The sequence below is a fragment of the Empidonax traillii genome, unplaced genomic scaffold, assembly GCF_003031625.1.
Source record: "Empidonax traillii isolate 1590-97213 ecotype Southwest subspecies unplaced genomic scaffold, ASM303162v1 scaffold309:size1915965, whole genome shotgun sequence".
Lineage (NCBI taxonomy): Eukaryota > Metazoa > Chordata > Aves > Passeriformes > Tyrannidae > Empidonax > Empidonax traillii.
This window is the reverse complement of record NW_020955502.1, coordinates 1,086,714-1,109,193: the sequence shown is the minus strand read 5'-3', so window position 1 is coordinate 1,109,193 and position 22,480 is coordinate 1,086,714. Positions and strand designations below refer to the sequence as shown.

At 48.5% G+C, this 22,480-nt stretch overlaps 1 protein-coding gene across 3 annotated transcripts in view; it reads left to right on the top strand.

The window, feature by feature from the left end:
- Positions 1-22,480, top strand: part of SGIP1 (SH3 domain GRB2 like endophilin interacting protein 1) — a 56,541-nt gene that overhangs the window by 15,722 nt on the left and 18,339 nt on the right. For all 3 annotated transcript variants that reach the window (XM_027891063.1, XM_027891062.1, XM_027891064.1), the window contains exons 2-14: positions 2,136-2,199; positions 5,115-5,139; positions 7,889-7,945; positions 8,402-8,456; positions 9,370-9,545; positions 12,785-12,796; positions 13,424-13,435; positions 14,315-14,339; positions 14,731-14,782; positions 16,099-16,184; positions 17,606-17,698; positions 18,976-19,050; positions 20,889-21,332. In XM_027891063.1, coding sequence (XP_027746864.1) covers positions 2,136-2,199; positions 5,115-5,139; positions 7,889-7,945; positions 8,402-8,456; positions 9,370-9,545; positions 12,785-12,796; positions 13,424-13,435; positions 14,315-14,339; positions 14,731-14,782; positions 16,099-16,184; positions 17,606-17,698; positions 18,976-19,050; positions 20,889-21,332 — 1,176 coding nt within the window. The remainder of the gene's footprint in view (positions 1-2,135; positions 2,200-5,114; positions 5,140-7,888; positions 7,946-8,401; positions 8,457-9,369; positions 9,546-12,784; positions 12,797-13,423; positions 13,436-14,314; positions 14,340-14,730; positions 14,783-16,098; positions 16,185-17,605; positions 17,699-18,975; positions 19,051-20,888; positions 21,333-22,480) is intronic.

The window sequence follows — 22,480 nt, the reverse complement described above, 5'->3', positions numbered from 1 at the left end:
CCACATAACCAAACCAAAGGAAAACCAAACCTAATAGTGACTTTCTTCTTCCCCTACCATATTCTTCTCCCTTCCTTCTTTCCCCCTCCCCAGGTACTTTGGTCATGAGTCTCAGCCACGGATAATATTTCTCTCTGTGTGCAGATAAAGTAGAACTAATTTCAATCATTATTTTCTTTAGTTTTCCCAGAAGAGCATTAATACTCTGTCTCTCCTCTTGAGAGATATGTTGCTTATGAGTTCCGTCCTCCTGAGCAAGTAACTCCTTCTCCAGGGACCCCCCCTCAATATTTGGGGGTCCAGAGGCAGCAGCTGCTCCAGCTGTGTGGGGTTGGAGGGAAAGGGACTGGGTTTGGGAGAACAGGGTTGTTTTTCTTCTAGAGATATGAAGTCTTTGGTGTAGAAAATAAGATGTTGGTAATTCTCAAGAAAACACTGTGAAGCTTTACATATTTTGAAATAGTAGTTTCTGTTTCTCAGACACCAATTCTTGGTTATACTAAGGGAAAAAAAGATAATAGTAAATTAAATATGAATTATACCCCATATGGATATACTCTGTTTTCTTTCGTGCTTTCTTCCATACTTTCAGCCTTTCTGCTGCTTCACTGACTCTTCTCTGCTGTCTGTCCCACTTACCATCACCTTTTCTCTTCCAGCAGAGGATCTCTCTTGTCTTGTGAGGTTCCCATGAATCCATAGTGTCTCCACGGAGCATTCCCTCCATGGACAAGATATTATTATTATTTTCAAAAGGATTGCTCTTGCCAGGACAAGTTTTATCATCCTTCAACTACTCAAAACAGCTGAAAGGAGACTTGAGGCCCAGGGTGTGCAGGGCCTTTCTGTGCACAACTCTCAGCTCAGCCCCTGCGCCATTGGATGGGGTGTCTCACCATGTCAGGGGAGACACAAGCTCCTCGGAGCTGCAGCCACCAAAATTCTGGGAAAATCCTGGGAAATCACTTGGTCATCCCCCACTGGCCTGAAGACCTTTCTGGTGTCACCATCAGGGCAGTCAGTGCCTTGCCCTGTGGTGAAGGTGGGGCTTGATGGGGGACCTGCTTCCGCTGGCTCCCAACAGCCATCTCCAAAGAAAATGTAATTTTGTTCTTCCTTTCCTAAATATCCCTCTTTCCCTCAATCATAACCACTTCAAGCAGATGGTGGGCCTATTATATAACTGAGCAGAAGGCTGTGTTACAAAATTTAGCCACATTGGGTGCTTCTTTAGAGAAGACTAAACAACTCATTTCTGGGGGTTTTGGCCTTTCCTGCTCTAATTTAAGTTTGGAGGCTGAAGTTATTCCAGGGGGGAGATTAGTGGGAATGTTCCTCTGTTATTAATGGCTCATTTGAGTCCTGAAAAAAGCAGGAAAGCTGAAAGGCATGGATGTAGTAACACCAAAACTGTCCATGAAGGTGCAGGATGAGTCTGTGGGGTCCAGCTGCTTGTGCTGCCCTTGGCAGCTGGGACATATGGATCCCATAGGCCGGGGGTGTATGAGCAACCTGGACTAGTGGAAGGTGTCCCTGCCTAGGAATGAGATAAACTTTAAGATCCTTTCTAGTCCAAACCAGTCTGGGATTCTGCAAAAAGAGGGAGAACTTGGAGAAACCCACTCTCCTCTATCTGGTTTCCAAGTGTTGTGGTGGTGACTGATGCCCTGATGGGCTCTGGGGCTTCCAGGACTTCCCACTTTCCATCTAGCTCCAGCATTACTGCTACCAGACATCATTTTAAGCACTGTACAGATCAAGAATCAGCGCAGAAGATAACCAACCTCATGGTTTAAATGGATTTTTAACACCAAAGAGGGGTTTCCCCTTCATGCATTAGAGCCCACACGCAGCATGAGGGTGTGATTAAGACAGAAAGCTTAGAAATATTAACTGTGAAATAGAGTCCCACAAGCTGAGATCAAGTTAATAAGTGTTAAGTGAACAAATAAATGGCATAAGCAAATGTACACACAACCTGCAAAGTCCTGCTGGCAGCTTCTGGGGTTTGGCTCTTTCCATGTTTTACCTTATTTATGGATTACAGCCAGCAAGGGAATAAGGAACCTTTTAGGGGATATACTTGAAGTTTTATATTAATATTGCATTTTTATTTGTTTTCCTTGTACCCACAGGATTGAAAAAACGTACCAGGAAGGCCTTTGGTATACGGAAGAAAGAAAAGGACACTGATTCCACGTGAGTCCATGGGATATAAACCATATTAATGTATAATGATGCCAGGGAGCAGCTTATGCCACTGCACCAGGACAGGCAGGAAGCTGGGCCATCACAGGCATTTATTAGATCAAGTCTCTAATAACAACTACACTGAAGCTGCTTTCCCTTCTACATCCAGTGACCAACAAATCAGGGGTTTCCTTGGTGTCACTGCAGAGATGATCATGCAGGTTCTCTGTGTGTGTGCGCGATTTATGATGGCAGTGAGTGGTGATCAGAGCAAAACTACTCCTCTGAGAGTTTCAGCAGAATAATCTCTGCCCAAACTACTGGTTTGCCTTGTCTGCTGAGCTCTTTATAGATGCCAATTCAATTTAAAGAGATGCTTGAGCAGGCAGTGAGGCAGTGGTGGGGAGGGGCTGTGTGGTTGGGCCAGGCTCGGGACAATGGGGAGCAGGGGGCTGGTGGAGCACAAGATCTTTTGCCTCTGCTGTGAGAGATGATTTTGCTTTCCAGGAAAACGTGTGGTGGGGGGGGATCTTCCCACATCTGGCAGGGGATGCTGTGTGGCGGTGCAGAGCTGCTGGTGGGGTGCTGATACCAGTCCAGGGATTGTTCTGGGGAAGGGTCTGGAGCACAAGGAGAGGCTGAGGGAGCTGGGGGGTGCTCAGCCTGGAGAAAAGGAGGCTCAGGGGGAACCTTTAGGCTCTCTGCAACTCCCTGACAGGAAGGTGAAGGCAGGTGAGAGTCGGGCTCTGCTCCCAGGGAAAAAGGGACAGTATGAGAGGAAATTGCATTATCTCAGACCAGGGGAGGCTTAAGTTGGATATAAGGGAAAATTTCGTCATGGAAAGAGCTGTCAGGTATTGGAACAGGCTGGCCAGTGCAGTGGTGGAGTCCCCATCCTTGGAGGGATTTAAAAGCTGTGTGGATGTGGCACTTGGAGGCCCTTGGCAACTCATGAGGTGCCCTTGGCAGTGCTGGGGAATGGTTGGACTCCATGGTCTGAGAGGGCTTTTCCAACCTCAGTGATTGGCCACCACTGCTATGGCTTTGGGGTAGATGTGCCAAAGCAGTGTGACAAAGGAGCCTGTGCCATCCATAGACTGGGAACAGAGCAGGGGAAAGGCAGCAGGGAGCCCCATTCCTGCATCTGCGGCATCATGCAGGTGCCTAATGTCTGGCACAACAGAAACTCAAAGGTGTTTTTTGTTTCTTTTTTTTAATTTGGATTTGTTTTTCTGAGCTATTTTATGTTTTGGTGGCTGTGGGTTTGGAGATTTCCTGTGCAAGGACATCTGCAAGGCCTGGCCATGCACCTGGGGCCATGGTGAGCCTGGTGCAGGTCTTTGTTGCAAAGAGGGGCCTGAAAATAGGTGGACATGGAGCATATCCCAAAGTAGGGCTGTGCAGCACTGAGATGTTCTCTGGCTGGCAGAGTGGCTTATCACTGGGAATGGTGACATCCATCCATCAGCCCGGCAATCAGTGGGACAGCCAAGAGCTCCAGCCATGTATGGCTTCACCTACAATTTATCAGAAGGATGGGCAGGAATCAACCTGCTTTGATTTTCCACGAGAAGGGGAAACAGAATGCGACAGAGCCAGGTCTCTCTCCTGCCTCACCCAGCACTGTGCTTTCCATGCCTGCTCCATCCTGCCCTTCCGAGCGGCTGTGGGAGCCAGTGGCACGGGAGATAAGGAATCCTGGGGTGCTGGGGGTGGGAATGAGTTCGCAGCGAGGCCACTGTGGAGGACACTGCAATTAGCACAGCAGTGATTAGCACGGCACGGGGTCGCAGCGCAGTCACAGCCTCGGACGGCTCCGAGCGCTCTCCAAGTCCCCCGTTGGGGCTGGGAGGGGCACTGGGAGAGTGATGGGCTCTGACAGGCCCCTGTCACCCTCTGCTATGGCCATGCCACCACGGCCCCAGGTCCTGGTGGTGGGCACTATGGTGGGGGGACTCTGGAGGTGCTGCCTGGTCCTGAGGAGATGTGGGTTGTGCTGGAGCTGCAACACCATGGTGGAGGACCTTCCACCTCTTCCCCTCCACCTGATGAGCAGTTATAATCTCCACAGCAATTCTAGCCAGGATATGAGCAGATGACATCCCCTATGTGGGGAGGAAATGCAGAAGAGATTCTTTTTCTTCATACAAAGAGTTTCAGAGACATTTGTGCGAAGAGATTAAGCAGGAGATAGGGGAGATGGGACTAAGACACGTATAGGTTGGAGAAGTCCAAGGAAAGGTGTTACTCCTTGTTAAAACAAACAGCTCCCGGCAGGGTTACCATGATACCTTGAGTCAGACATGAATTGGTGGCAAATCCCTGGCAATGCATAAAACTCAGGAGCGCGTGGGAGGTGGAGGAGCCCGTCTGGATTCCATAAACATTTGTCTTCATTAAATAGCTGGCATCCCTGGGCAGTGTTGAAATGTGGCTGCAGAGCTGCCGTGACCGAGCCCAAATCCCATAATCACTTGGGGATTAGGATCCCTGAGGAGCCTCATCAGTTTTCAAATCCATTCCAAAGAGAAGTGACTGTCCTTCTGGCAGAAGAAAAATCTCAGAATTACTCTGGAAATGGTTTCTGTCTTCTGACCAAGGATGCAGAGCTGGAGTAGGGATGTGGCCATGGGATGGGTGCAAGGAGCCAGCCCAACTCCTCAGCCAGGACAGACCATCAGCAGGAGCACTTTATCATTAATAAACATAAAATTTGTCATCTGATAATGAGAGTACAATGGCTCTGAGACCATTGAGTGGGTTTCACAAGGAGCATGTGGGACAGTTAATGCAGGTTTGCTGATAATTTCATAATTACAACCGTTGCTGCTGTGGATTCATTAAGAAAACCATTTCCAGAAGTTAATTAAGCATTGGTGTGGTTTGGGCATTAACATAGCTCTGTTTCTTTCTGTTCTTTGCAGGGGGTCACCAGACAGGGATGGCATTGTAAGTATTGCCCAGACTCCAGTCCCACTCCCACTGTGGCCCCTAAAGTGTCACTTCTCCCACCCACCACCATCAGCATTTTGTGAACAGTCTCCTCATTTCTGTTTAATATAGAAAACAAATGTCAGTAAGAATCTCTTTGAAACAATGACCTATTCCAGGTTTCCTGCAAAATTAATGTGAAGAAAATAACAATACAGGGAGACCTGAGGAGCTCCAGGGGCAGAGGGACCAGGTGTCCTGTTAAAACCCTCGGCTCTTCATCCTTGTTTCCTTTCCTGCTAATTGGCTTTGGTCAGATTTGCTGTGTGAGGAGTTAAGGGGAAATTGCCAGAGCAGCTGTTTACAATATCTATTTTTATTTTCTATATTAACCTGAAAACAAGGAGATACTTGAGGTTTTTTTTAATTATTGCTGCTTTTATTTCTTGTGTTAGGCAGAAATGCCCCTGCTAGGTCTGGGTAGTAAATGGACCCTGTCTCCTTTAGCCATTTGATATCAATAAGTATGTTGTGTTCAGACTGGGACTGTGCTGGGCTTTATTTCTTGAGCAAATTATGTTAAAATTTCACCTTAAAATAAAAACGAGCCCCTTGGGAGGCTCATGAGGGAGAGCAGTGCTGGGGTGTCTTTCTAAAACCATACAAAAATTAAGGTACCAAGCTGCTCCTTCCAAGAAATTAGTTTTTTTCTCCATCTGACCCCAAATCCTTGGCTTTAGGCTTGCTCTGTGCCTGTAAACTTGTTCAGAAATAGAGATTAAAACAGTCAGCAGCTCAGGCAACACTTTAACCAGGGCTCTGTTCAGCAGTGGTAAATGGATAAATAACATTAACAGGTTCAGGTTCAGCTGTGCCAGGGGAGGTTCAGGTTGGACATAAGGAGGAATTTCTTCCTGGAAAGGGGGGTGGTCAGGCATTGGAAGGGGCTGCCCAGGGAGGTGGTGGAGTGCCCATCCCTGGAGGTGTCCAAGGGAGGACTGAACGTGACATTCGGTGCTCTGGGCTGGGTGACAAGGTGGGGATCAGACATAGATTGGACTCAATCTTGGAGGGCCTTTCCAACGATAATGACTCTGTGAATGTGCAGAGAACAGCCCAGAGCTGTTCCCTTTGCCACAGAAATGCCATGGGCAGCTTTTCCTTGCCAGATGTGGGTGCAGGGACCTCAGGTGAGCTCAGGTGCCCTCTCCATGGGGCTCCTACTCTTGTTTTCTGGGTGGCTTGTTGTTTGAGGGGGGTGCAGGGAAGGCTCTCCAGTGCTCCAGCAAGCTGAAGGATGCAGAAATGCAATTTTTGGGACGCATAATGAAGCTACTGAATGTATTTAAAACAGGGGAATTGGAGATGAAGATGTTAAATATAATTTTTCCTCCTAAAACATGTTCTTCCCATAACATTTGCAGCCACTGGAGTAGCCAAGAGGCAAATCCTCCAACTGCTGAATAGAGCCCCCAGTAAAAACTGTGCTTAATCCTGATGGAGCCACAGCTGAGCCCTCCTTTCCTCATAAATCAGTGTTTGCTAGTTCCTTGTAGCTTATTTTTGTGTATTTAAAAAACCAACAACCAAGGAGCAGAGACTTTAACCCTTTTTCTGCCACCCCCCATCCCTTGCAGCAGCCCAGCCCTCATCCCAATGATCCATCTTGCAATAGCAAACCTGAGAGTGTGCGGGAAGGAGGAAATAACTCGGTAAGGAAAACAGAGCTCGGTTCACAGCTACCAAAGGGTCCTTACAAACAGTGAGTCCTTCTTGGTTTGAAATCCAGAATATAGGAAAACACTCTCTAGCTTCAACTAGGATGTATGTGGGTTGATAGAAATGGGGTTAAATGGAAATGGATGGGGGAAAAGCAGGAGTGCCACGGAAGGGCATCCAGAGGATGTTTCTTCCTCCTTGATCCTCTCAGGAAACTGTTCCACCCTTGGGCAGCATCTTGAGGTCTGATGGGTAAGATATGGAGGGTGAGGATGCTGGATCCAGCCCCAGACCAGTGCATTGTGTCACACCCTTGGCATGGTGCTGGGGTGAGGATGCTCCCTCTGGAAGCTCAAGGGAACTGGATTATCCAATTTAAGGGTCCAAAATTGAGCCCAGCCTAAGGTAAGTCCTCACTGGCTGTGGTGGCTAGTGGGAGCTTTGGGTGGGTTTTGGGTGCCCAGAGCAGACCAGTAAAGAGTTCCCCAGGTGATGGGTGCCCAAAGCCTCCTTCCAAACCGATTCCCTTGATCCAAAGCAGCAATAACCTCTGTGTTTGTTGGTGTGTCACGATATGCATTAAAGACATCATCCCAGTCACCTCTCACCCTCCATCCTGGCATCACTGTGGGCTGGGGCCATAAGTCCTGGCATGTTGGGTAACAGAATCTGAATCCTTCATGAGGGAGGTGTTTGTCTCCTAATAAATTGTGGTATTACCTCTTGCTTGACAGGCTTCAGGAGCTCCCACTGCCACCAGCTCTCCCCATGGGCTGGAGCATCCCAGCACATGGAGAAATGGTGCCATTTGGTGCTTTTCCTTAAGAAATGTTGTATTTTCATCTGATGTATGTTCTGAAAACACCCTTTCATCTCTCTGGTACGGGAGACCTTCCAGAAATGGGGAATGCTGTTGTATCTCACTGCTGTGCATGTGTGGAAGTTCCACAGTGACATCCCAGCCCTGCCAAGGCACAACTACAAGATATGACATCTTCTTGTTTCTTTCATTTAAAACATGGCAATTTTCTTTTCCAATGTGTTGCAGAAGAAAACAAATGGAGCCCCGAATGGATTTTACGCGGAGATTGACTGGGACAGATATGTAAGTGTCCCACAGACCTTCCCCTCATCCAACACCTATAAAGAAGACCCTGGGGGACCCAGGCTGTTCCCACATCCTGTTTTTGGACTTTTTGGGTGATGTCTGGGTGTCAGCTGTGTCCAGATTTCCATTTCATAGCTGCAGGTCAATCAGGCTGTATAAAACTGCCCAGAAATAAGGTGGCTCTGGAGACCTCTGTCTTGACCAATGGGATGTTGTACTTTATCCAAAGAAAACCTTGCTTTACAACCAAGAATTAAAAATGCTTTCCTGCAAAAATTGAGCACTGCAAAATTAATTGTGAAATTTGAAGTCTGTGCCAAAACACAGGTTGCCTTTGCTCTGTGTAGCCCCAGGGGCTTGAGCTTTGCTGGACATCACTTCCCACAGGAGGAAAGAGCTGCTCCAGCTTTCCAGGAACAGAAATAACATTCCTAATTCTATATTCCTACCCAGAATTCACCTGAGCTTGATGAGGAGGGATACAGCATTCGACCTGAGGAACCAGGCTATATCCTTTATTGTCGGCTTTGTCTCTTGGGTTACAAACTGTAAGATGAGCTGGGGTTCACAGGCAGGCCACTTGACTACCTTTATTTCATTTTTATTATTCATCATAATTTATTTCCTCATTTTTATTTTCATTTTGAGCTATCATTCCACAGCTAAAACTAAATTCCAGAGGGAATTACCTGAGGCATTAGGGCAGAAGGTGATTTTAATTGCCTTTGCTCCACTGGTGTGGAATGAGGAGGTGTGAGGAATGTGGGATGCCCCATGGAGACCACCATGTCCAACATTAGCCTGGAGAAAGGGAGGCTCAGGGGGGACCTTCTTGCTCTCTGCAAATCCCTGACAGGAAGGTGGAGCCAGGTGGGGTTGAGCTCTGCTCCCAGAGAACAAGGGACAGGACAAAAGGAAATGGCCTCAAGTTGTGCCCAAGGAGGTTCAGGATGGATATTGGGAAAATTTTTTCCTGGAAAGGGCTGTCCAGCCCTGGCACAGCTGCCCAGGGCAGTGTTGGAGTCCCCATCCCTGGGGGGGATTTAAAAGCTGTGTGGATGTGGCACTTGGGGACATGGGTTAGTGATGGCCTTGGCAGTGCTGGGAATGGTTGGACTTGGTGATCTTAGAAGGGTTTTCCAACTTGAACAATTCTGTGAAATCCAGATGTGGATACAAACCCCTGCTGGGCTAAACCAGGACTGGAATTATCCCTGTGAACACCACTCCCATGTCCTCTGCCCACACATGGATGAACCACTGAGAGATCACAGCAGTGACGGGCACAGCAGGAGGATTCACTCCTGCCCTTGGGCACTTGGGATAAGCATTTGGGGAACACCTGACTCCTGCTCTGCAGGGAGGCTTCAACCTTGGAGTGCCCGGGCAGCAGAAAGAAACTTTCTTTAACTGTGCTCTACCTACCAAAGCAAAGCACTTCTACTCCTCAAGTGAATCCGAGGAGGAAGAGGAGGCACACAAGAAGTTCAACATCAAGATCAAGCCCCTGCAGGCCAAGGACGTCCTGAGGAGCGCAGCCACCGTGGATGAGCTGAAGGCCTCCATAGGCAACATTGCACTTTCTCCATCCCCTGTGGTGAGTCCTGTGTGCTTCCCTCTCTCCTGCAATTCCAAGAGCAGTGGTGTTCCCCAAGCATGTGGGGAGCTCTGCTTTCCATGCTGATGCTTTGTGAAACATTGGGGTGGAGCCTCTTCTCTGTCCTGCTGAGAGGGCACTTTTGTAGGAATTCTTCTGGCTGCTTAAGCTGCAGCCACTGAGGCAGAAGAGTTTTGGATTCCAACCAGTTTAATGTTTTTTTTGGTTGTTTCCCACCCCCCGAAACACAAAACAGGATGTTAAAATGGTGAGGTCTCAGGGCTTGATCTGGGAGTTGAGTTAGCAAGTAGTTGATGAGGTCTGTTACAAAAATTTCTCAGATGAATTATGGAGGAGGAAAGGAAAAATGAGATTGTACTGTAGTCTTACTAATGTCTTTGGAAATGCCTAGAAGTGCTACATATAAACTATAAGTGAACACGAACTATATATATTCCCATCACACTATTTGTGGCTTCACATCATGCTTTGGGTTGATACTATACTTGGGTTGATATATATAAGTTAATATAAACTATAAATGAAGTGTTACATATAAATCATAAACCCAAGGGAAAGACTGAAGCTGAGTCAGGGGAGGTTTAGGGTGGACAACTGAGATCAGGATATGCTACTCCTTTTTTTCTCTTTTTCCTCTTTTTTTTTTTTTCAATGTAATCATCATTCAGAAGATAAAACAGAAGGGTCTTGTCCTGATTCCCAGGACAAGGAAAGTATCTAGAGGGGGTTTCATGCTGCCGTTTAGTGTTAGAGGGAGATTTCTCATCCTGGGTGTGAATCCAGGTTCCTGGAAGGAAAGGTTATCTCTCCTTAGTCCCTCCTGGTATAAATACCATCACCCTCTGCTTTTCCGAAGGCTTGTTAAGATTTCTGATATCTCACCCCAATCTGTTCAGCCATGAAAAGATTGGGTTTTGGTCCTTCAGTGGCTTTTAGTGTGAGCTTTAGTGTCTTTCCAAACAAAGCTTCCCATGATTTATAAATAACCTGTATCTGAAGTGTGAATGAAACTCAAACCCGAAGCAAAGATGAAGGAAAATCAGTGTATTTTATTTCTTCTTCCTTTTCTGTCTGCTTGCGTTCAAGGGCTAGAAATTGCAGTTGGATGCTTTGAGAAGCACAAAAAAAAGGAAAAACAACCCCAAACCCAACAATTAAAATAATAATAATAAAGTAGCAAATGCAGCAAAATGAGAGAGTTTGAGACTGACAATTATTTGCCAAATAAGCAAATAATGATTGCAAGATAATTATACTAAATATAGGAATAATTTATTGTGAAACCAAGCAAATTTTGGGTTTGCAGAGTGATGACCCCAGCATTTTGTTGCACACGTGTATGTATATAATGGAGGCGACAACATTATTTTTGGGAGGAGAGGGGAAAGAGTGCAATGTTTTAAAAATTGGATAAGGAAGACTCTAAGAATTTATTTTAGGGACCGAGTCTGCTTTTTGCTTAGATTTCTGCATCCCTTGCAGGGATGCTGCAGGTTGGGAAAGTGTGGCAGTGGGGTGGGAGCAAGATGAGCTTCAAGGTCTCTCCCAACCCAAACCATTCTGGGATTTAGAGATTTATTAAGAAAAATTTGAGTGGTCACACTCAGCTCCTGGCAGCCCAAAGATTCTTGGTGATTTTAATTCTAAATGATTAAATACTTGAATAGTTTTGCACTGATATATGAGGATTAGGCTGTTGTTATCAGCAGCTCTTCTGCACTTCACTCTCTCCAGGAAAACCAAATTCCCACAGAATGTGAATTTTGCTAAATAGGATTTTTGTCTTCTCTTTTCCATGGTGTTTTTCCTGCTGAGGTTGGGAGGTTTGCCCTAATTTAGGAAGGGTTTAGCCCCTGGAAAGGAGGATGCCTATGTGATGTGGTCCGAAGGCTTTGGGTGTTGTTCCTTAGGATAATCCCTGTCCCTGGCAGAGCTCAGCCTGGAGCTGGAGCAGGTTCTTCACTTACAAGCACTGCAGACGTGCTCAGGGAAAAGCCCTGTGCCAGGCTGGACAGAAGGATCCACGCTGTTCGTCCATGTGGGGATCCAAAATCCGGTGTAGGGAGCCAAGGTGTGCAGATGGGGAGTGAGCGGTGTCGCTGCCGGGCGCTCCCACTCTCCGGATCCTGGCAGGATCCTGGCACACAGCACTGCCCTCACTGCCCAGGAAAGCACCAGTGCCCCAGGCAGGAGCTGGCTGAAGGAGTTTTGCATCCACAGGAGTTCCATACTTGGCTGCCAGGTCCTTGTCCTGGGCTTGTCTTCTCTCCAAAACTAGCTGCAAAGCCCTGCTCTGGCACTGCATCTCTCTGGAAGAGAGCAGTAGGGTGGTAAACTATGGAAACCCAGACTGGTTGGGTTGGAAGGAACCTTAAAACTCATCTCATTCCAAACCCCTGCCATGGGCAGGGACATCTTTCACTATCCCAGGTTGCTCCAAGCCCCATCCAGTCTGGCCTTGGTCACCACCAGGGATGGGGCAGCCACAGCTTCTCTGGGCAACCTGTGTCCATAGTCACTGTCCTCCCCACCCCTTTGGGGTGTGAGTTCTTGTGCCTTAAAACTTAGAAACAAGAGGAGAACTGGAGATACTGGTGTAAACTGGTGTCAGCTGCCTTCTCTGTCTGAAGCCCAACAGCTCAAGGTCCATTTCTGGTGCAAACCACAGGTCGTGGTGGCATAACCAGCTTGTGCCATGTGCCCCACCAGCACAGCCCAGATGCTGCAGACCTCCCACCTGCATCTCTGCTCCTGCTGGCTTTGCTCTTGGCTCCATGAAAACTCATCCCTAGGAACAGGGACTTTGTGGGAAAAACAATTACTGGGTTAAGATGATGAGTAACAGCCTTAAATTTAAGCACTTAAACTCACCTTTTCTGCCCCTTTGACTTTTCTCTCTCACAGACCCTTCCAAGGAATGAAGCAGGCTGGGAATGGCTGTTGCCTATGGCTAGTGGGGCCTGTTAATGATAAAACAAGTGAATTGCTTCCATAAGATGGCTCAGACAAAAATTTTATATTTCCATACGCTCTCCTTCCCTCCAGTCTCCCAGCTGGATGGGTGACAACCTGGCTGGTGCACTCGCAACCCTCTGCTTTGCTATGTCTTTAACCTGATGCTTTGGTCATAATACAAATCTTTAATTTCTCTGTTACCCTTTTAAGACAATATCTTATATTCTCATTCTTTTTTTTTTTCTCTTTCTGCATTCTTTTAGAGGAAAAGTCCGGTAAGAAACACAATTTTTATCTCTCTAATATTTTAACGCACCTTTGTGTCCTCTCGTCACACGGTCCCTGTTCTGTACATCTCTAGAGCTGAAATGGAAAATGCAAATAACAAATCCTGCCCTTCTAGAATGATATTTAATTTCCTCTATTTTTGACTTAGAGCATTTAAAAATAGAGCATTTAAAAACAGAGCTAAGCTGTCTTTACTTTGAGTGTCCAGTCTGGGGTGTAGTTTGGGTGTAAGGTGTTTGGACAAGATGTGTAAGTGCACTGTTTTATCTGTGGACTGTGGCACATCCAAAGGTATGAGAAGGCAGAAAACCCATCTGTGATCCATCCCCTCTGTGATTCCTGTGAGCAGAGGGGTTGGTTTCCCCAAGAGGACTGAGCTGCCAAGTGTTCCAAGCCCAAAATGGAAAACTCACCCAATTTCTGGGGTTTGGCTTACCGCTGGGTGACCGGGTGACCCACAAGGTGTTGTGCTCTAGTGGTGGGGGCTGTGTGGAGGAGAAGCCCATCTGGTGCAGCAGTGACAGGGGGGTATGATGGGCTCTGGGGGACTTGGGGTGCTGACCTGTCACTCTCTGACCAGGTGTCTCTTCTCTCTTCCTTCTCGCTGACCGCAGCGGCGCAGCCCGGTAAGGACCCAATCCTTTCCCCTTCCTCCTCTCCTGGGAATGGGAGTGCTGCAGGGGGCTGAGTCAGTGCTTGGTGGGCATAGGGAATGGAGACTGGGTGCCACTGCCATTAGCCACCCTTTTGTGTGACCCCAGGTGATGGTGGGATCGAGGGGATTGTCTCCTGTTGATAACGCAACTGGGCCCTCAGTGATAGGTGATCTCCAAGGCTCAACCTGTATCCTTGCAATCCCCTGGAGATCCTGCTTGTGGTCCTGGGATGTCCCCAGTGACCCTCTCTGGTGGGGCTCCTGCTCCCCTCTTTGCTGCACAGCTCCAGTTCCTCTGACTGGGGGTGGATTTGACTTTGGAACAAACTTCCCAAGGCCAGTGCTGGAGTCCCCATCCCTGAAGGGATTTAAAAGACATGTGGATGTGGCATTTGGGGACATGGGTCAGTGGTGCCCTTGGCAGTGCTGAGACATGGTTGGATTCAACGTTACATGGCTTTTCTAACCTACATTATTGTGTGTGGGGAGGTGTGTGTGATGTAGCAAGAGCAAGGATTTAAATTACTAAAATACATTGTTAGACTGATTTGCAGCCATCAAACATGAGGATTTGGGTTTTTTTCCATTATTAATGGGGTGAGGGTGTAAGTGACCCCCCCAAGGCACTGGCAGCTGGGATGTCTTCAAGGGCAGAGCTGCCAGTGATGGATTCCTGTGGCTCAGAAACCTCCTGGCAGGGTTGTCTGCTCTCTGTATTTCAGCCACATACAGTAAATGTCACTTCAGACAATTCCTGCCACATCTGCTGGGCTGTTTTGCTCCTGGGGTGACAATTGGCATGTGCCCATGTCCCTGTGCATCCCACTTACCTCTGTGTTTCTGTTTCCAGGGGACAATTAAAAGGAATTTATCCAGTAAGTATCTTCTGCAGCCTGGAAAAACAGTCAGTGCGGGTGGTGGAGGCATTTTGGAGAGTGGAGGGGGTGGCGGGAAGGGTGTGGGAAGGTTTGCTTTAAAGTGGTCCTGGCAGAAATGATGGCACCCAAAGTTTTCCTTAAAATGCCATGTGGGACATTCTTGGGGTACCTAGAGTGTACTCTAGGGAGTATAGAGTGCTATAGCAGTGCAGCTCCCTAGTTTAGTGCTCTACAGAAATAAATCTAAATTTAAAAGCAGGTTCTTTGCTGGGGTGGGATGTGTGCCGTGCTGGTGGCACACTGGATGTGAGCCCTCCTGCCAGCACAGGGTCTGGGAGGAGTGGGCAGGGAATGATTCTCACCCTGTGCTGTCTGTCCTGTGCCACAGGTGAGGAGATCACACGGCCCCGGCGCTCCACACCAACACCAGACCCTGCCAGGTCAGTACAGAACCCATCAGTGGGATTGTCCGACAAATCCACATCCAGGCACATCATTCCAGTGTGGGTTTTGAGCATTCCATAGGCAAGTGGACGTTTACACTGGGCTCAATGTGTTCTCCTCCAGGTTTTGATCCTTTATCCTCTACATCAGGATAGGGCAAACCCAGAATAAAGAGCAAATTCACTGGGTATTTGTTACCCTACAACTATTGCCAACCCATCAGTGAGCTGAGCTGCTCCAGTTTGGCTCATCAAAGGCACCATTGCAGAAACACCACTTTTATAACCTTTTAGGCTCCTGAGACAGCTGAGCATCTGTGTTTGGCTTTAAATATGCTGAGAAAATGCGGGATGCAGAGGAAGATTTGGGTCCATGAGCTCTTTGTTGGATTCTGGAGAAGGGAAGGCTCCAGAGAGACCTTAAAGCCCCTTCCAGTGCCTAAAGGGGCTCCAGGAGAGCCGGAGAGGGACTTAGACAAGGAATGACAGGACAAGGGGGAATGGCTTCCCACTGCCAGAGGACAGGGTTAGATGGGATACTGGGAAGGAAATGTTCCCTATGAGGGTGGTGAGGCCCTGGCACAGGCTGCCTAGAGCAGCCGTGGCTGCCCCACCCCTAGAAGTGTCCAAAGCAGGTTGGATGGGACTTGGAACAACATGGGACAGTGGAAGGTGTCCCTGCCCATGGCAGATGGTGGAATGGGATGGGCTTGAAGGTCCCTCCCAACCCAAACCAGCCTGTGATTCTGGCAGGATGGAGAGGGCTGTGATGGTAGTGGCACCCCCAGTTTCAGATGCACAGTATCCATCCTTGTATTCCCACAAGAACAGCAAGGACATCCACTCCTGGAAGCCACCTTGAGCCTGATCAATAGGGAGAGCTGGCAAACGTTATGCTGGGGGGATATATTGGTTTAGAAAAGCAAACACACAAGTTTATATGGAGTAAAGCCAAGTGTCCCTGGGAATGTGCCCCAGGTAGCTGCAGAGCTTGACTCAAGGTGTGTTGGACCAGAGTGTGGTCCAGACTTTGACTATTTTTATTAATCATTTCCCACACAGTTTTGACTAAAATTGAACCAACCAACTTGAACTGTCCCAGCAGCTACTGTGGCACTGCAGTGTTGGCACAACAGTGCTATAGCCAGTGCTACCACTCTCCTTCCCTTTTCACTGCCCAAACCCCTATTTGCCCACGTCCTTGTTAGTCTGAAACATAAACACTCCCTGAAAATATTTGTATTTGCTTCACATGCTGGGTTTGAGCACAAACCTGATCCTCATGGTTCCTCTCTGCTTGTCTAATCCTGCAGCAAGAAAACTGGGGAGGATCCTGCTGCACTGGCTCCGCTCTTCGGGCCCCCCTTGGAGTCAGCGTTCGAGGAGCAGAAGCTGGATGGTGGGTTGGGGACATGGGTGGCTTCTCCTGGTAGTGACCTGGGGACAGCTGGCAGCATCCAACTCTGCCAGCAAGCAGGGCAGTGATAGGACAAGGGGAAATAATCTCAAGTTGTGCCCAAGGAGGTTTAGGTTTGATACTGAGGGAAAATTTCTTGATGGAAAGGGTTGCCCAGCCCTGGCACAGCTGGTGCTCCACTGCCCTAGGGCAGTGGTGGAGACCCCATCCTGGAGGGATTTAAAAGCCATGTGGATTTGGCACTTGGTAACATGCTGGGTTGGTCTTGATGTTCTTAGAGAGCTTTTCCAACCTAAGCAATTCCCTGATCAGGTTCCTAACCCTCTTACAGAAGGAAAAAGACAAAGCTGAAGTGGAGGGCGAAGGGCAGGTGACAGAGTTCCCAGCCTGGGATTAAAGAGGGTTAGATGGAAACAGAGCAAGTGTTTAAGTCAATTAGTTAATTACGTGGTCTGGGACAGATCCTGACAAGGAACAGCTAATGAATATCAAAACTATTGACTCTCAAATCAAACTATGGTTATACTGAGCCCTTCGATGCTCCCCAAAGTGGGGGGAGTTTATTACCACCCCAACACCTCAAATCTGCCTTCAGTGAAAGAGCAGGATGCTGCGTGGAGCTATTGGACAATGCCTCCGTTCCCAGGAAGTTGCCATCTCAATGTCATTTTTTCACCAAAACCAGTGTTTGCTTGTCATAGAGGCGCTTTGCTCCTCCTCAGGCCTGATTTTTCCCAGCTTTCCCCAAGTGCAGTGATCTTGCAAGGCTTGTTTTCCTCAAAGAACAACCCCATTCACCCTCTGGAGCAGCTTGTTCCCAGAGAAGTCACCTCCTCCTTCTCCCAGAGCCAGCAGACTCCGCTCTCAGGGAATGGCCACTGCCCTTGTAGCCTCGTTATGTCTTGTCATTAACAACTCCAGTTAATTCTTTTAATCAAACCTATGTTTGCTTGCAGTTGTCTGCACACAGCCCCCCAAAAAGTGCAATAAATGTAAACTACATTGAAAATTTTTTCCCTACAACTTCTGTGAATATATTTGTATCTTTTCATTTTAATACCTGGTGGGTTTTTTTTGCATATCCTAAAATTCCAGACAATTTTTGCAATTAATACAGTGTTTTCCTTCATGTAATAAGCCTCCAAATCCATCAATGGCATTGTTTTGTTTGTCAAGCAGCATGAGTGTCAAACTAATTGCTTGTCCTGTTTCAAAATCAGGCAAGCTTTTAATTATCCACTGTTATAGAACCCCCTGTCTTTAATTAATGAGAGGTTTGTGTCACTGTTTGGTTCCTCTTTTCCCAAGCCTCAGATTGAAGGTGTTTTGATGTTTAGAAGAAGATGGTTGGTTTTCTCATTGCTTTAAAAGGTTTACTTATTTATTTATTTTTGATTTTTCAGCTGCTCTAGATCAGCCTGAGATCTGGGGTTCAGTCCAGCCCATCAACACAAATGTAGAGTCCCCAAAACTTCCGAGACCTTTTCCAACTGGAAGTAAGTGACTGTGCAGATTATCAATCAAAAAAATAATACATACAGAAATCAGGACAAATATTTGACTTTTCCTCATCCAGACTGTGCAATTCTATAACATTTTATGTTTGAGGTGTTTTTTTTCCCCTGACTTGACTTGAGTTGCAGTACTATAGGGTGGCAGAAGGAATGGGATTGGGTGAGGGATGGGATAGATGGTATTAGGGGTGGGAAAGAAGGATGGATGGTACTCAGGCTGGGAGAGGTTATACACATCCTGCCTTGGGACATGTGCCTCTACCATGAGAGCTGGATTTCCAAGGTGAAACCTCTCCAGCCAGGGCAAATGTCCTGCTTGGGACCTGTGGTAAAAACCACACTGCCTTCGGAGGCCAGGAATACCAGACTGTGCATGTTAATGATTTGACTGGAAAGGCTGGAAACACCATTTGTTGTTTTTATTTTCTCTGGGACAACATATGGAAGATCAGCACAACCCCAAATCCCTGATTTTTACTGCCGGTTTTCCCATTGCCTGAGGCAGCTGGGGAACTGCAGCTTTTCCTCCTCCCAAGCTGCAAAGTCATTCTTTCCTCCTTTTCCTACTCCACTTCCCCCTCACCAGCCATGAGCCCAATGGATTTCATGCCAAACTCACCCCTGGCCCTGGTGCTGATGTGCCAAGGTCAAGGCAACCTCTGGGCACATCTCCACCTTCCAAGGGGACTGGGACACTAACGATGGAAACCACAGTAGCTCCTGGGCTGCTGCTCCAGGAGGCTTGGCCTTGGATCTGATTTGCATCTGCTTGGCAAAAATGCCTCTGTAAAGTGAGGCTGGTTAATTAGCCACTGCTAATTAGCCACAGTTCTCCCGCTCCCCTTTGTGCATCCTGGCTCCATGTGGGATAGACACATGAGAAACATGGAGGCAGATCTGTCCCGTAGAGGCTACAGGTTTAATTAAAATGGTAATTCAGGGATTTAAAAACGTGTGAGTACAGTCTGAGAAGTAAAAATGGGAGGAAAAAAATACATAAACCCTAGTAAAAATGGCATTACATTGACAGAGGGCAGAGATAGGTGGGATATTGGGAAGATATTGTTCCCTGTGAGGGTGGAGAGGCCCTGGCACGGGTTGTCCAGAGAAGCTGTGGCTGCCCCATCCCTGGAAGTGTCCAAGGCTTGGCTGGATGGGGCTTGGAGCAACCTCATCGCTGTCATAGCCCCTGTTCCCAGTAAACCTGTGTTTTCTAAGACACTGTAACTGAATTTATTCCCCTCTCTGCTCTCTTGCAGCTCCTCCACCACTCCCACCGAAGAACGTTCCAGCCACGCCGCCGCGCACCGGCTCCCCCCTGCCTGTGGGAATAGGTAAAGCTCAGTGTGTGCCACGGCACAGTCCTGGGAGACTGATCCAGAGCCTCCAGGGGTGGCACTGGGTGGGGGGTGGTTCCCCGTGGCTGTGTTTTGGACACAGATTTGGTCCTCGTGCACCCTCTTCCCTTTGCATTTGAAGAATTCCAGACTGATTCAGGTTGGAAGGGACCTTAAAGTTCATCTTGTTCCAGCCCCTGCCATGGGCAGGGACACCTTCCACTAGAGCAAGTTGTTCCAAGCCCCATCCAACCTGGCCTTGAACACTTCCAGTGATGGGACAGCCTCAGCTTTGTGGATGCTGCTGTTGGGGTGATGCTGTAGAAGCAGCACAAAGATGCCTTTGGCCCCTAAGTTTGTGTCATCCTGGTGAAATTAATGTTTTCTCCACCCTCCCTGACTTCGGGATCAGTCATGCTGGAAATGCAATGCAGCATTAACCTTAATACCCTACTCAAAACTGGGAATACACAGAACCCTGTTCCTGCCTGGAGCAGTCCTGAATGGTCTGTGTTTGTGGAATAACACAGCAGTGTCTGCCTGTGTCAGAGAGCTGCTCCTGCACTCCCTGTCCCCCAAATTCCTACCGCTGTCAGGGAAGGTGGGAAAAGTCCCCTCTGGTCTCACAGCCTGGGATAAAGAAGAGAGAATGGAATGGTGCTGGGAATGAAGGACAACCTGATGGCAGGGATGGAAAGGGGTTGGATGCAACCAGAGAACATAAAATGCTTTTAAGTATATAATTCATGGTGCTGGCAGGGTGCTGTCTGATGGAGTAGCAGGATTTGAGGAGGGGATACAATGTCTGGCCTTTGGAAAGGGCACTGCATGGGGACAGACAAAGCACCTTGGGATGAAATTTCCTTGCCATGAAGAAATCCCCTGCTCTGACCTCTCTGCTCAATCCATCAACATCTCATTCATGCTCCCATATCTTGATTTTTTTTTTCCTATTTATTGGAGCTGCCAGGCTGGCAGTGTCCACCTCCATACACTGATTCATCACAGGAGCAAATGTCAAGCCCAGCCACATGTGCTGGACCATTTGCTGGGCTCTGCCTTGTGCATCATATAAAGCAAGAGGCTGAAGTCTGCTTTGTCTGTTTGAGCAAAACTCTATTTTATCCCAAATGTAGAACAGCAGATGGCTCCCCCAAACATGGGAGTAGAGGTGGGGTGATGCTGACACAAGGGCCCAGAGGGCACATTAGTTTTAGGATCTCCCTTCCCTGGATATGTAAAGCTTGGCTGATGGATTGTGTCTGTGTTGGTTATGGAGTCAGACGGGAATGCTGGTGTGTGGTGGCTCAGTTAGTGAGCAGAGCCCTGAAATCCCCTGATCTGCTGCTGCTTGTGACTGAAATACATTCACCCTGTCTGCATCCCGTGCTGCAAACCAGCATGTTCAAGTATATATATTTATACGTGTGTGTTTATAAATATATATAGAGAGTGGGGTGTGCCAGAGCGCTGAGTGCGTAAGTTTAATATCTGCTGATAATCCAGAGTGATGGTAAGGATGTGTTGTCATTTAGAGGACATGTAAAGGCTGCAACTTTTGGGACGATAAGGTACTGTTGGATCTGAGTGATGGAGGAGCAGGGCTTGGCTCATGGTGCATGTTTACTCATCCAGCCTTTTGACCCAGTGTGGTTCATTATATGTTGCATATGACCTGATGTAGAACTTTGTTGCACATGAATTATATTCCCCAGCTGCTTATAAGAAACCATGTTTTTAGAGTATCTTCTCTAGAAGTAGCTGGCATAGAGCCCGTAGCAAGTAGTGCAGCCCTCGCTTAATGCCAAGTGTAAAATAACCTCCTCTGACCACAGGAGGGGACCAGGCAGCAGCAGAGCCCAAAAGGGACAAACTCCCGTCCATCAATGACTTGGACAGCATTTTTGGCCCCGTGCCGTCCCCCAAATCTGCTGCTGCAAACGCAGAAGACAAGTGGGTCAATTTTTCTGATCAATCCCCGGAAAACGCGGCTCCGGAGTTGACTCCCCGGGAAAAAGCGGGATCCCCGCCGGCGGCAGCGGCCGCTCCAGCCAATGCTCCCGCGGCAGAGCCCTCCCGCCCGCTGCCCTCCCCGCTGCACCTGGAAGAGGTTCACAAGAAGGTTTCTGAGCACCTGAAGGATGAGAACGTGGAGCCGGTGGCCTCTCCCAAAGATTTTGGGCCGGGACAGAGAGCGACCCCGCCGCCCCCTCCGCCGCCCACCTACCGCACGGTGGTCTCGTCCCCCGGACCGGGCGCCAGCGCGGGCAGCACCAGCGGTACGTCCCGCGGCCGTGGCTGTGCTTCGGGGGGGCCCTGAGGCCTCCGCCGTCCCCTCCCGCCTGGCTGTGCCTGTGCCCGGGCCCGTGTCGTGCCTCCACGTCCATCGTCTGCCCTCCGCCTCCTGTGTCCTCCCCCTGCTCCTCGCTGCGTGTCTCGTGGTGGGATGGGGCTGATGGTCTTTCCCCAAAGCTCCCCAGAGCCACCCTTCCCACCTCTGCCATGCACGGAATTTTGAATGGAGTTGCCGTTGCTGCAGCTCTCTCCTCAGTAGGTTTGAGTAAAAAACATTTCAGGCAAATAATCTGAGCAAGCCTCAGCTCCAGGGTCCTTTAAATCTGTTGGAGACAGATCACCACGCACTGTCACCCACCCAGCTCAGAGGTAGCACAGGTCTGGACAGTGCCTAGTCCTTTTTGGCTCTGAGTATGGAGAGCCAGGAGAAATGTGTTCCAGGGTGCGCCTCTCCTAGGGCAGAACCTGACTGCTCTGTCTGGCATGTGCTGGCTGCCTACTTAATTATAAATTAATATTATTAATTATAAATGTCTGTGCCCATTAGGGGCAAAGGAGCTTGGTGGAGGTCAGCTTACACATACTTCCCCAGGGTGCTTGAGGGGGTGCAACCTGAGCCTGTTATTTTAGGGGCTGACCCCCAAGGGCACTTATGGGACACCTGTGCTGCCATGCTGCATCCATCAGAAGTTATTCTTAAGGGAATTACCCTCTCAGAGCTCTGAGGAACCTCCACTTAGGTGAGGGGTGTGTTGGGTGTGCAGCCCCCAGACCTGTGCCTCAACATATGCCACCAACCTCATGGGAGCTTGAAAGCCATGTCATTCCTCTGTGGGGTTGTCACCTTCATGGAAGGGGTGTGGAGGGACTGCTGGGGGTGTCCCCTGTGTGAGAATGGTGCTGCAAGTGTGGCTTTGCTTCAGTGGTGGTGGCTTTTCTGTGCTGGGAGGGTGGGGGTCCATGTGGGGGCTGCTAGTGGCAGTGGTTGGAGCTGGAACTTCTGGAGTTTGGCAGCAGAAAACAGCAACATTCTTCCTCTATGCTCTCCAACCTCATGCCAACTGAGTAGCTGCCTTGTGGGAGCGAAGAGTCACAGGATGGTGACGTGCCAGGGCTCCTCATGTAGGGATGG